Here is a 15,799-nt window from a genome sequence, read left to right on the forward strand (position 1 = left end):
ATTGAAGAGAATAGTTTTTTTTTAACTTTTGAAACCGGTACTTCACAACCTTCGCTATGATGTTCTAACTACAAGAATAAGAACGTTACTGTAGTTGATAATTCTTAATTGAACATAAAACATATTCAAACAAATTACAAAATCCGTTTAGCTATTACTTGTGGAAAACAATTACTCTATATTAATTATTTATCATGGTATTAAGGGGTAGAAGCGTAATGTATATTAATAATTGATTTTTACAATGTGTTATAGCTTATTAAACCTGAAATTATGAAAAAAATCTTTTTTAAATTGATTAAGCGATTTAAAATTCCTACAAAAACTCAAATAGTAGATTAACTTACAACTGCCTTATATTTGTGTTCTCTTAAAAATTAATTTTTGTTGTTTATGGAATATAAAAACAGGAAAAATAAATTATCTAGAAGCTTACAACTTTGAAATCTTGCTATTGTAGCTCTAGTATAGGTATGTAAATACTTAATTTCTAATTTTTTAAGTAATTTAAGTTTATTCTAAGAAGCACAAATTCTATTAGAAGAAAACTAAATTTTTCGTCTTATTTAAATCAACTGTATGATGACCATAAATATGAGTACGATTTAACATCTTGTCTTAAAAAATTTATAAAAAATTTCCTCCATAAAACCTTTTCATTCGCTGGTTAAAAAACAATTATAATTAAATATAAACATCTTATTTGTAGAATTTTTGATAATCGCAGATTTAAGTTTGATAAGAGCCCAATTTGGTGACGCGAGATAAAAAGCACTATTAATATAAACACGTTATTTTGACGTTGAGTTACGTAATTTGAATCTATCACTCAATTATTTTATATAAATAAAACAAATCTATCTAGCATTGTGTATGGCCAACAATATTATACTGTTTGTTCACGCAGTTACGTTGAACTGACTTAATTTTTATCGAGATTCTGAATTCATAAAAATGGCGGAATCATTTCATTTTATGTTTGAGGTCATTTAGAAAACTATTTGTTAATGAACAACTAAGACGTATATAATGACCTTAACAAATATTAAATGGCTTTATAATTGACTTACGCACGATTCTTGATATGTTTTTTTAAGATTTATTGTAAGAGATGAGAAATTTTTCTCATGTCCAAGGTAAGTTCATTGGTAAAACAATGAATTTTAATAGTTGCTTAACAAAAAATAATAATTTTTCTTCACACAGCGATTAAGCAACTCTTTTGCAGTTGTAGTTGTTCGACTAACACGATTTTTTGTTTGCGGATAATGATTGGAGATTTAATATAAACAAATTTTTCGCCAGAAAAGTTCCTAGACTATGTAACAATAAATAATTTTTTTGTCTAAAGGATATTTTCTTTGTTATCATAAGCCAGTACAATATTTTATGTCTTCGTCAGCAGAGTATTATATTTTAATCCCTACGTTACTTGAGAGTGCAATAATTTAAACTTAAATAATGTTCTAAGACACAGGACAAGAATCATTTATCCTTTGCCTAACGACATATTACTATATGTCGTACACGACTTGATTTAATTATACTGTGAGAGATATTTAGCCCAATATATAGAACTTGTTTTTCAAATAAAAGTATTAAAGTCATTATAAAAGATATATAACCCTTCTCTGACTTAAAGCAATGGATCTCTCAAATTTGTAAAATATTAGTTATACTCTTTGAGTAAAAATAAGGTATACTTATAAAAAATAGAAAAAAAATGATTACCGCATACAGTTTTTTATGGTACGTTTAAGATACATTATTTTATTTTAAAATGATCAACCTTATTGTAAGTTACTCTGTAGTATAACATAGAGCAGTATCAGCATTAGTTTTTATAAAAAGTATGTTTTTTTACAATGTATAATGAAAATACTACTCTGAATACTGTATAGAAATGGACAAAAATTTCAAGATGATTTCAAACAGACACGTAATAATACGTTAAAAAACGCACTAACGTCTTGATACATGGCTCTTTATTATTAATAAGATTAATGTTAATAAGTGAAATCTTTTAAAAAACTTACCACAAATTTAATGATATTTACTGTGAAGTCATAAGGCTCCTAACACAGACTGAACAATGATACCATTCGGATTAACTTTCATTGGTTAGCACAGCTTATGTAAATAGTGCTATATTAAAATGGTATGAAAAAAAAAAAATTCGTTTGTTTCAAATAATATAAAAGAATTTCTCTAATAAGCATAAGTAGCTAATCAGATTTATGATTTATAATTGTATGTATAAATACATTCGTCAATGTATTTATTTCATGCATCACCACTTACGCAGACGAGTCCTCACAACTCCCTTTCCATTGTAATCGTGACTTAAGACGACTGTCATCATAACTACCTTTCCGATTAAAATTTAACAAATTTCTTATGCAGACGTCAGCATAAGTCCCTCATTGTCTGCACAAGTACCGATTCGTTTTTAAAACTGTCAGCATAACTCACTTTCCATACACATATAAATATATATATATATATATATATATATATATATATATATATATATATATATATATACATACGAACACACAAGACAAACTAGAGATAAAACTAGAGATCAACATTATAAGTGACGTAGAAACAAACGATACACTGAGAGGAGGAGTACAGGAAGTCGAGAGATGCACAGTTGCACACGCAGTGGAACCGATTGACACGGACGACGAAGTGATACGAATCGACTCAAAAGATGATCCAAAATCATAGGCAAAGTGGCAGGAAGCCAGCAAAAAACAGAAGCTTTTTATGATGAAAATATTCAAGAAATTAACACCAAACATAAGACGCGGGTGGCTATCTCATAGGCAAGACATAGGCGATAACGAAGCTGAGGCGCCTTATACAGAAACACATAAACCCCCCTTATATCAAAAATTAACTCCTTACGCCGAGCGTGAAAATGCGACTACTAACAGCAGCCGATCCTTTACTAATCAACCTAACGATAAAGCTTAAACCGGACACAACACAAATATACATGTATAACAAGAGAAGCAGCTGCACAGGCGGTACAACAATATACAAACCAAATAACTACACAAACCAAACATTCATTATTACAACAAACGCATGAAAGAACCACTCAGCGTTAAACATAAATGCGAAGCCCAGTAGTTTAAGAGGAGCAAGCAATTGGGAGCGAGGGGGTTGCTCTTGATACAAACTACAATAATAATAACTATAGACAAAGTAGACGATACAATCACATCCTGAAGAGAAATTCAAATCAAGTTTGGTGAATACAAATTACTTGAATGCTTCAAACCAATTTACGGTACCTCCACATTCTACAGAAAATTTTAATAACGAACGCCAAGTTCAGAATACGATGTCATTATTAAGCCACTTCGCAACAAACGTGACAACATTTGACGGCGATCCCGTTACACTACCTTTATTCCAGCAAATGGTAAAAATGGTATCATGGACTGTACGCCCTTAATACAAAAAGTTTACATGGCTACCACAGTTCTATTTGATAGACCAATTTTTAGTAGAACTGAAAAACAGTAACAGCAGCATCGGGAGCGTCGATACGTTATTAGCAAAATTAAAAGTCATAAAGCAATACAGAGGCTAACTTGTAGAAGATAACTGCAGCCGCATACAGAAAACGTACGATATAATTATAACACTCTACGACTCGGATATGACACTACTCCCTAGTCAACGACAGGCGTCGAAAGAGAGCGCTGAAAAAGAAGCCATAAAACAATACACGTACGGGGTACAATCACCTTATAACTACTGGGTAACATGCCGTAGTTCGAAAAAAATATTGAGAGAAGCTACAGTAGCCGCGCTGAAAATGAAAAGTAACCTTAGCTTACAAGAGATAATGCCAGCACAAATCGAGGCTCAAGTATGCCTTGCGAGAACAGAAACAAGAGATACGGACGATCGTGGGCGCAACCAAGAGCAAACAGACGCACGTGAAACAACAGAAAAAGGTAAAGTAACCGGGGATTATCAATATTGTTTGTATTTAAATTAATACGGGGAGCATGCGACAAAATTATGTATGAATCTGGTAGCAGACGCGACGAATGAGAAAATCAAAAACCCGGATAATAAAGAAAAATGTGCCATAAGCGGTAAATATAATTATGATGTAAAGGGTGACACTAAAAATCCCAAAGATATTAGAAAATTGGATATATCGGTTCGAGTAAACAAAATAATGAAAATTGTTGATACATTTGGCTGCAACATGGAGGAATTAGACCATATCCGGAATCTCATAGAGTACAGTCCTTTCGTATTTGGTCTCGACGGCGAGCCACTAAATTCTACAAACTTACTTAATTATAGAATAACAGCGTCAACAGAGAAACCAATTGTTGCCAAGAGTGTACATTATCCAATAAAACTAAAGGAGCAAATGCAAACGGAAATAGACAAGCTACTACAACAACAAATGATTGAGCCCTCAACATTCCCAGATACCTGAAACATGTGGATTGTCCCAAAAAACGTGGGACCAAACGAAAAAAAACGCTGGAGGGTCGTAACAGATTTTCGGCTATTAAACGAAATAACGGTTGGTACGTGTTATCCGCAGCCATTCCAGAATGAAACCTTGGGAAATTTAGCAGCTACAAAATATATCACCGTGGTAGATTCGAAAAATGGGTTTTTCCAAGTAGAAATTCACGAGAAGGATGCGCATAAAACCGCGTTTTCAAGATCGAACGGACATTACCAATATAAACGAACGCCGATGGGATGCATAGACTCCCCAAGTACATTCATGCGAGTGATAACACTGGCACTAGCGGGTCTACAAGGACGAAATAGAGGTATATATAGATGACATCATGGTATTCGCAGAAAACTTGGAACAATACGGTATAATATTCAAAAGGCTCTTAAAACGATTAGCCGACGCAAACCTTACAATAGAACTGAGAAAATGCCAATTTCTTAGGAATGAAGCAAAAGTGCTTGGTCATATTGTAGGCGATAGCCAGGTCAAAACAAATCCAGGAAAAATTGAAGCAGTAAAAAGTTTTCCTAAACTGACGAATGCGAGGAAAATAAAACAACTCCTCGGGCTAGCAGGGTACTATCGACGCTTTATCAAGGGTTACGTAAAAGTAGCCCAACCTCTCTCAAAGCTTACATAAAAACAGCCGAATTTGAATGAGAGGAAGAACACTAACACGAGCTTATAGAACTTAAAAATGCCCTGTGCAGTGAGCCAATACTGAAAGCTCCGGATATAAAGAAACCCTTCATCGTAACAACTGACGCATCCGTCTACGCCATCGGAGCAGTTTTGAGCTAGAGATATAAGTAAAGATCACCCTACTATATATGCGTTCAGATGCTTAAAAGGCAGTGAATTACGATATCCGACATACGATAAGGAATTGTTAGTGATAGTGTACGCCAAAGAGAAATTTAGACCATGTTTGTTCGGTTGTAAAACTACAGTCGTAACCGACCGCAAACCACCCAAGCATTTCCACACATTATAAAAAACAGACTTAAGATTCACAAGACTGAAAGCAGAACCCCGGGGATATGAGTTCGATGTTGTCCACAGACCCGGACAGAAAAATAAAGCACCGGATGCTCCTCGCAATCCAGTACTGAAAGAAAGAGGAGAAAACTCGGAACTACCGAGCCGGAAGCTGTATGAGCTTGCGGAAAAACAAGAACGGGACAGTCACAAAGACATAAACGCGCCACTGGTACGACTATATAAAATACGTACAAGGAGACAGAGGAATCTAGTACAATAGAATAAGAAAGCCAAAATAAAAAAATCTTTTTCAGACGAGTCAGGTGAAAAAGTAATTAAAAAGAAGCCCAGAAAACTTAAAGGAAGGGAGCACGTAACAAGCACCAGCAGTTGAAGTGATAGAGATACATGATCATTACGGAAAATGACGGAAAAATAAAAGATAATACAAAAAAAGATAACCTTACAGTGGTAAACGACAAAGAGGAAATTTTGTCGCAAGGATCAGCAAATAATTAACAAGCGTACATACGCAAAAAAAAAGATATGAAATAAGAGGTGAAAACAACGAGCACCCCATTTATAAACGAAGGTATCGCGGATTCTATGCTACACAGTACTCGTAAACGTCAATTGTATACACTACATAGAAACATCCCAGACTTTTCTAATATTGTTGAGCATTCGCACAACGCCAACGAGATTATTGTTGCACACTGTGATACACTGGCAGCAACGTGGAGGGAACCTGATCCAGAAAAACGTTGGGGATATCAACTATCGCGGAATAGCGAGGCAGCAAAAAGAGCAGGAAAAGAGAGAGAGAGCGGAAATATAGAGAGACAGCAGAAGAAACGGCAGCAACAAAAATACCTGTCATGGGCGAAGAAAGCGAGTGAGAGAAAGAAAGGGAGAAGGCTCATAAAGAAAGCAGAAGGCCCCCACCTAAACCACCACCACTACTAGACCCTTAAAGCGCCTGCAAGCCATAAACTTACGAAAATACAACAATTTTTATAATTATAGTAATAATAATAAAAATAATAATAATAATAACAATGATCATAATAATATAAATAGTAATAATAACAATGATAATAATAGTAATAATAATGATAATGATAATGATAATAACAGAAGCAATATGGAAATAAATGTAATAAAGCTTGTATTGGCATTATGCCTCTATCACGTGACCTCAGTTATATATATGACTAATGTAGAGGGAAAATAACACAGGTCTTATGGGAGAAATCTTGTTTTTATTTTTTTATATTAAATTGTAGATTTGAATGGACTTGAGACATGCAGAGGTTTAAGAAAAAAATCTTATTTTTAAGTTATTTTGATTTTAATTAAAAAAAAAAAAACAACCACAATTGGAAATTTTTACCAAACATGCCCTCAGCTATAATCCGTCAATTACTACATTCATGGCCAATCCTGATATTCCTTACCTACTATCAAAATCAACAGCCAAAATAGATACACCCTAGTCCAACTTTAAGAATTGTCTGTTGAATATCACAGAGAAAAAACTGTAATTGTAAAATTGATCATAAGATTAGATTGAACAGTTATCAGAGGATAATAACGACTACTGAAAATTCTGGAGATTCGTTTTACACAACGAAAGTAAAATAAAACTGAACACAGACAAATACTCACACACAGTTGGCTTAAAAGCCATGTCAGATAAGGTCTTCTCCAGTGTGTAAGGGACCAAAATCACTATTAAATCTTAGGCAGTATTTCACCATGCCAATGACCATAGCAATTACATGCATAGTAACACAACATTGCATAGCCTACAGGATACAATTCTCAGAAAAAAATACAATTGCTGTAAGATATATATTAAACAAAAAATTTTTGTATACACACACATATATATTTATACGAGAAAACCCTACTCAAAAGGATAGTACGAGTCATCACTCTTATAAACAAAGTTAGAACATCTTAAGCAGATACCTGTGATATAATTCTTAAGAACCCGCCGTGAGCATAAAACATAGATTGCCAGAATGATAAAGCAATCCTGCTACTGAAACACCACACGGTATTGTAAATATCAACACTACAATGGCAGAAGACATACGCATCAGAAAAAAAACAACTGTTGGCTAACAACTGTATGGGTCCAGTGCAAAAAGAGCCAAATATTTGCAAGTCATTCAGAAATGAGAAAAAAACCATTAAACTTTTGCTTAAAAGTACCTACGAATTGCCTATAAATTTTTCCTTCCAACAGTGTATACAGTTCCAAATCAGAAAAAGATGCAAACATTTATTATAGCTGAGAAAAATTTAAATTGACATCTAGTGAAAAAAAAAAAAAAAAAAAACATTTTGTACATAATTAAATCGCGTACGCAATAAATACATCCTTCAGAGTCCATTAATAAAAGTAATGAGAAAAAAAGAAAAAACGATGCTATATTTTATAAGAAAACTCGTTCAAGCATTTTGCACACAAAAAAAAAGTTATAGCTATAGAAAAGTAGATATTAATATAAGGCAAGAAAATATACGTGTAAAAGGGGTGCAAGGTCTAACTACTGAATGGAAGAAGTCTATTTATATAATGAGTTATTATCAGATCAATTTTCCTGTAGTACGTTTGGCACAAAGATTCAGTATATTTACTCATTACGCCTTCTCCTTCTTCATTACAATGGTCGCATTTAGCTGCCGTTTCCCATGGAGGGCCCCTTTTACTAATGTGTTATAGATTGCTTACAGATAATGACCAACACAACAGAAAGCGAAGTTTTATTCCAAAAATTACGGTAAATACCGGTTATAATTAATCTTTACTGTTTATTGTACAGAGAAAATAAATGACAATAGTTCTAGTTTTTTCCATGACAGTCAATAAATCGCGAGGTCAATGTTTTCACTAATAGGGATTTTACTACAAAAGAACTTTGTTTTGTCATGGTCAACTAAACGTATTGGTATCAAGATGTGAAAGTCCTGAGAATATAATTATGCAAAATGATTTGGAGAACCAAGCAAACATTGAAAACATTGTATGGTAAAAATTTTTTTATAGTTAACAATTTTATCATTTATATGTCAAAGTTTATTCCTTATAATTTTTTATTTTTCTCTAAAAAATTAGATTTCTTAAAAATATAGAATGCATCTTGAAAATAAGAATTTGAGCAAGTAAAAGCATAAAAAAAACTAATATATTAAGATACTGTATTTTTAAATTATTACATTATAAAAAATAGAAATGCTCACGTTACAAAATATTTTAATTTATGCAATGACGCAAATGTGTTAATTTTCCTTTTACAAAAGAGCTTTTCTAATAAAATTTTTACTCCAAATAAAACTTGTATGTGTCATATAATAAAATGTTATGATACCAAACTATTTACTGTATGTTTATTTTAAGTATACTAGAACATACGAAGCATCATTAAGAAAAGTGAGCCAACTGAGTAACAATTGATTATTCATCTAACAAGTCCATTATTTTGTAGATAATAAATTTAAATCATATGTTGTTATTAAATTTTCAAGTTTTAAATATTTTTGAGGGGTTGGCACGCAAAGCGTGCAGAGGGGTGGAGCCCCACTTTATATGTATAAACTATTTCTTAAATGAAAATAATATTTTAATCTTTCATGTTATCTCTAATCACGGAGAATCATTGAATAAAAAAAAAAATAAAAATTAGTATGGATATTAAAATAAATTAACCTGTTGAAAAATTAATTTTAATCTTGGTAGTATGATATTACACGCCGCTATTAATAAATAAAAGATACACTTAATTGAAAACATTCGATAGATTTCTACTTGTCGACTGCCATGATTTCTTAACATTTTTCTTATCATGCTAAAAATGGATAAAAAATATTAGCTCGTTATTGTTTGATGATTAAATATTTTTAATTGTTATTTTGCTTTGCTTATAACAGTAAGCTTTATTATAATTTGATTACTAATTTATGTTGTAATTTCAATATTTTTCAACAAAACGAACAATTATATACTCCTGCAAAAGCGTTTTATCTACTATTTAAAAAAATTTGTATGAAAAGTGAGCTTAAGAGGCCCTCTTTTTGTGAAGCGGTATTATGAATGAAAGAATACACAACACTCATGTCTTGGGATTTGAAATCCTATCAACTGCAAGACGTTATTAATTTTCACCTTGAAATTTTCGAGCTAAAATTGCTAAAAAGTTTTAAATTGATGTTTATGTTGGATCAAATAATTTTGCCTGTCCGAAGTGTTATTCAGCTTTTTGTTTCGCATCACCAAAGCGAAAAAATTAGAAAAAGATTAAAATATACCGTATTCTAGTTATTAACCTGAAAGTCAGAAAACTTCATTTACCTCTTGATCATTACAGCAGTCATCTAGTAGAGACAGTTCAATTTTTCTTTCTTCTATTAAAAAAAAATCAAACAGAGATGAGACAATAGAACTACTGTTTTCAAGACCAGTGACCACTCATGCATACTGTTTTATATGTGCAAAATACAATAAGATAATTTAAGTTCCATTTAAAGTTCTTTAACGAAATTTTTCTGAAGTCAGGGTATGCTCTCTATATATATATATATATATATATATATATATATATATATATATATAATACCTGGAGGTTATTGGGTTATAGGAAAACGTAATTCAAATACTTGACATAATGGTTTGGACTTAAACGGCTAAACTAAGTTTTAGATCAATGTGCCTTGGTTCTAAATTCCTTTAAAAAAGATGTGTGACCAACGTGCTTTAGACTTCATACTGTATCTAGAAACGGTCTCATTTCTAATTACACTGCAAATAACCTAAGACACATCCGTAATATTAAAAGTAACAAACTTGTTTTGATTGCAGATGGAACTTAACTTGTGCACCAAAAGAGTACCAATAATAAGTATCAGAAAAAAATGTACTCAAGTCAAAAAAGAAGCATTTGGTTAAACCTTTTACAATGTATACAACAAATGAATGCGTTGTAGATTTACTTAGACCTTTCTTAGAAAGTAAAAATAATGCTCAAATCCTGAAAAATAAGATAGAAAATAATAAAAACTTTAATTCAATAGGGACTGGTAATGTTTTTATTATTCATCGTGGCTTTCGAGATATTGTGAAGCATTTAGAAACTGAAGTGATCAAAATCTTGAAGCCATCATTAAACAACCAGCGAAAACAGCTTAATACAGCTAAAGAAAATTTTTCCTGCTAAGGAACAATGTTTTGGTGGGTTGTAGAGACAGTAATGGTGTTGGCAGTACAAGGTCAGACATGGAAACTTCTTCATAATTAGTTGAAAAATAAATTAGTTCTCAATGCATAAACTTGTTGTAAAAGAGTTGGTTTTTTACAAAATACATTTAGGGAACCACTTGTCGCAAGTGTTTTGATATAAAATAAAGTTTTGTCGCAAATTAATAATAGCACGGGTAAGTGAAATTCATTGGCTGAAGAAGTAGAAGCAGCTTAATCGAGCAGATGAAATAGTAAATTCAATGAACTAAAATCTCCGGATGCAGAAAATTTTCCTGAAATGACTGAAAAAGATTTGAAAATATTATTTACAAGATCTTATCAACTACATCAAGCTGTATCGTATTTGGCAGAAGTATTTGATAAAAATAATGGAATAAATGTAGAATACTTTAAAGAGACATCTACAATAATGAAGTTTCATATTTAATCTTGGCACATATAAAAACAAACTTTTTACTGCTGTATTGACTATAGGCCTAATACTATTGATTATAGTGCTTATAATATATAACGTTAAGTGTGCAAATGGTGTACGAACTAAAAGCTGCTGTTCTGATGTGACATTAATTATTTGTTACTTGTCCTGCGCAAAATTTTATTCAAGGACAGTTAGACTAGCTAAAATATTATCGAAAATATACCTCTGTTGACAACTAGTTTGTATTTTTCAAACATTAATTGATGTACTTAACAAATATGAAAAGGAATTGTTTGTTTTGTTAAAAAATATTAAAATTACAACAATAAATATAAGATTTATGTATTTCATTGTCCATACTAATTGAAATTTTTATTTTTTATTTGACGATTCTTCATGATTCAAGGTATCTCGAAAGACTAAAACATTCTTTTTATTGAACAAACTGTGTGGGTGTGTGCGTGCACGCGCGCGCGTGCGTGCGTGCGTGCGTGTGTATTTATGAAGAGGTGACTTATTCGGACAATTACATGTGTGTAAGGGTTATTATGAGGACAAAAGTAGAATTATGGGGACGTCCACATATTTCTACCATGTTATTGACATGTATGTTAGAAGCACGTAAAGTCCGCATAAGTCACTATCTGTAAACATACATACATACATATATATAAGGTGATGGAATGATAATAACAGTGAAAAGTTATGAGGACAGTCCGCATCAGTACAATTTTGTCCTCGTAATGACGTTTTTTTACATATTAATGTCCACATGAGTCACCAGTTATAGAGATATATATTATCTGCAAATATTCCGCAGAAGCTAGCAATAACGGAAAGATGACAAACAAATGATTTTTATTTTTTTTCGTCTCACGACGTGGCTCCTAAAATCTGAAAAAATTCAAGATAGAAGAAAATATGAAACTGCATTGTATGATTTTTTTAGTGCTGCACTCCCAAATATCAGTTTTATATAACGGTCCAAAATTTTGGAACATTAGACAAAATTTCAATTTTGCACTAAAAATTTTGAAAAGATTTTAGTTTATTCAAGTTTTATTTATTCTTAACCCTTATCAGAAATTTTTTTTGGATCGTTTTCATAATCGCAGAGATAACTTTAAAACGCTGGAATTCGTCATTTGGGGCCTGTAGTAATCCCATTGGTCGATTGGAGTTTGGAAAAGTTTTCAAAAATTTTATTTTACAGTACACTACATGCATGAATGTCTTCAGGTCTTATAGAAATAAGGCAGCCTTACCCTAGTTATCCAGCTATGCTCTTTTTATATGTAAATGCAACCATTTTGAAAGGAAGGAAAAAACATTAACCTAAAAAGAAAAAAACAATCAAATTTTCCCGCTGTGCGTCAGGCAGGGACTGCTGGCCTTAACGGTGAGGAGTGATTTTTTAAACATAAGACTTCTTTGGGACCCTTATTAGCTTGGATCTGATGCTTTGGCAAAGAGTTCTGATTTAATTGGCGAGGAGAAGACACCTGTTATATTAAATCTTGTTCAGGGAAAGACTACATAGTGAGGAGTGGACTTGATGTATTGTTTGTACAGGAAGAGCCAACTCAACTAGGAACTTGTAGTTGTACGGTAAATGCTTTTACCAATGAAACTTTTACTGTGCTCATGCTATGATATGTATTGTATCTGTTAGGTGATTGTTAATGAAGTGTGGTAATACAACGCCATACACAGGTGATAAGTGGATGGTGGCCTTGATGAGGAGACCAGTAGGTTGTAGGAACCTCTTAAAAAAACATTTGTTTTTGTAATTTCCTCTTTATTGCCTACTTTAACTAAAATTTACTATAAATATTACAGAAAGATTATACTTTTTAGTGATGTTTAAAAACTTTCCTTGGATAAAGTATCTTTAAACTCTAGTTTAATACTACTTGTAATAAATAAGAGTTTTCAGTAATAAATGAAAACGAAAAAGCAGTCTTTACGTTTTTTTTTTTATTTGAACTCATGCACGTCATTTGAGTTCTTATTTAGTGAATTCTTTGTAAATATATTTTAACTATTGAAAAATTTATACCAAATACCTATGTAAAAAAATGTTTGTATGGATGTAAGTGTACAAGTAAGACCTAGTACTAATTTATTTTTTTCTTGTTTTTAATTTTAATGAGTCTTTTTCCTTGATGTTTTTTTAATTAGGATTTTTTTATTTTAGCATTTGGACCTAAGCCTGAAGAAGAAAATGAAGCGGAACCACCACAACCCTTTGAGTTTAATGAAGATTAGCTTAAAAAAAACAACAGTCTTATGCAAATGTATGTCTTTGTGAATTTCATGTATTTAAAGTATGGCATGCTCCATGTCTAACAATGTTATTACAAGCCTTGATAACGTCCAATTCATTTTTTTTTTTACTTTTAATTTTAAAAAGTTTGATAGCTAGTGTCACGTTATTGTCTCTTTTAATAATGTATCCAATACTACGTAAAAAGCCTTCATGAATGTTATTGAAACAAACAAATAACATAGACCACATTCAAATAATGCTTGATAATGCAGTCTGTAATGGCATACTCTCATTTTTATGAGATTATCAAATTGAATTTTTTACTTCGGGTCACGTTCTATTGTTAAGAATTGAATAAATAATCTTGAAAAATATGTTATTGTTGATATATTTTTTTTTATACTTGAAAATAATCTTTATTCTAAACTTTAAATTCTGTTCAAGGTAGTAATTGAGTTAGATTTTGTGTACTCAGTAACGATTTTAATGCCGTGAAAAATGCCATGTCTGGCCTTTGTACCAGAAACTAAGAGACTGATAGCTCTCTGCACTTCCCGAGAGTCTATGGTTGACGTCTTGTTATGATGAAGCAATAAGAAACTTCTATAGCGGTACACTCCAGCATATCGTAGACGTAGGTGATGATACTTATAGTATGGAAAAACACATTAAGGCAGACTTTTATAAAACCTTGTGGATGTAGATAGCGTGGCTCTTTTTCTTTTCTTGTGCTTCTTTTTATCGAATTTTGTGGTATTATTTACTACCTTACTAATTTTCTCGACATCCTTTTATAGATAAAGTAAATACACTATTATTTTGAAGTTGAAATATAGTTCCTTTTTTATTATTAGTAGTTGATCTGTGTTAGTCAATAGTTTTTAAATACCTATCAGTTGTTTTTCTGATGGTGATGTAGAAAATTTGAAAAAAGTTTTTGCTTTTAGTGGAAAATTTTAGTTAAACACTTTTTAATAAGTTTTTTTAATAAGGATCAGTAACTTTCAATGATTGTGTTTAAAAAAAAAACTACTGATAACTTGAAACTATAGCTATTTGACCGTGTGATTTGATGGAATGACTTTAATCACTGTATGTTTAACTTGTCTGTCCGCTAATCTAAAATCTACCTTCTTCTATCTTTTTAGTGAGGCTGAGAATTATGGAAACATTTAAAACCTTAGTTTCAGGCTTTTACTTATTTCTCTTAGTGGCATTTTCCGAAAACTTAATGTTTTAAACAGCCAATTTCTAGAAGAAGATTTCCTAGGCGGTGAATTTGTTGATTAACCCAATAAATAATACTTGTGCTTGCGAACGTACACCAAAAAATTTCTATTGTTATGTAAGCAACATGTTCACTCTCATTAATATCGTTTATTCTACTTTGTCTTTGCTCGAAAGAACTAATAGTTAAATATTCTCAATGCAAGTTTCTATGGAATACAAGTAGGGGGCTTTTTAAAAACGAAAGTAGTGACATGCTTATAAAAATGTGTGTGCCTGATAGTATGTACGTCATACAAAATGTTTAAAAGCCTTATACATACACGAAACGAAGAATGCAAGTACTCAAGTCATTTCTTACATTTTTTTATAAAGATTCGCTTTTTAATTTACGTTCTTAGTACCTTTCTATTTGCTAGCCATGATAATGCATAGATTTATCAGCGTTATGTATTGTATAACATTTGGTGTTGTGTTAAGTATGACCTTAATTAATGTTTTGTAATAGCGTTACTTACATAGTAGTACTTGATTTATTATTTACTATTTCTTGCTTTGCTTTAACAGTAGTTGTCTGTTAGTTATTTTTAATTAGCGCCCCCCCCCGTCTCGGCTTCGCCCGGGACTCACTAAATAGAACACCGTAGTATGTTGACATGTAATGTAACACGTTTTTGGTTAAAAATTTTACATTTTATCCAACTCGGAACAATTTTATACTTCTCAGAACAAAAATCTTTTTATTAAGAACGTATTTGTTCGGAATCCATACAGTTTATTTGGTTGAAAGTGAAAAAAATATAATTATGCTGAAAAGCACTATGCATTTCTTATGACATAAAATCGTACCGTTGATTTGCAGTATCTCCCGTATAATCTACTAAAAGGGCTATTTTTTTAAGCCGTAAAGATTTAAAACTCACAAAAATATATATTTAAAGAAAAATTTTTTGTCTTATCACACAACTTTATTACTAAAGCAACAAAGTCCTGGGGCTTAATTTCTCCATTTTTCATCGCCACAAGAATACAAATCCATATTTTACCTATTTACAAATCTGGAGAATTTAAGAAATTACTGTGAGGGTGGAATCAAAAGCTGATCGCTCACGCGAGAAATTCTTT

General features: G+C 31.7%; 1 protein-coding gene across 2 annotated transcripts in view; it reads left to right on the forward strand.

Moving 5' to 3' along the window:
* Window positions 1-13,819, forward strand: part of Rpn2 (Regulatory particle non-ATPase 2) — a 492,767-nt gene extending 478,948 nt beyond the window's left edge. For both annotated transcript variants that reach the window (XM_089592351.1, XM_089592352.1), the window contains exon 14: window positions 13,376-13,819. In XM_089592351.1, the coding sequence (XP_089448477.1) occupies window positions 13,376-13,489 (114 nt within the window). In that variant the 3' untranslated portion in view covers window positions 13,490-13,819. The remainder of the gene's footprint in view (window positions 1-13,375) is intronic.
* The last annotated feature ends 1,980 nt before the right edge of the window (window positions 13,820-15,799 follow it).

This window comes from Copidosoma floridanum, unplaced genomic scaffold (assembly GCF_036245765.1).
Source record: "Copidosoma floridanum isolate Cflo_tuat_1 unplaced genomic scaffold, Cflo_Japanese_pri ptg000016l, whole genome shotgun sequence".
Lineage (NCBI taxonomy): Eukaryota > Metazoa > Arthropoda > Insecta > Hymenoptera > Encyrtidae > Copidosoma > Copidosoma floridanum.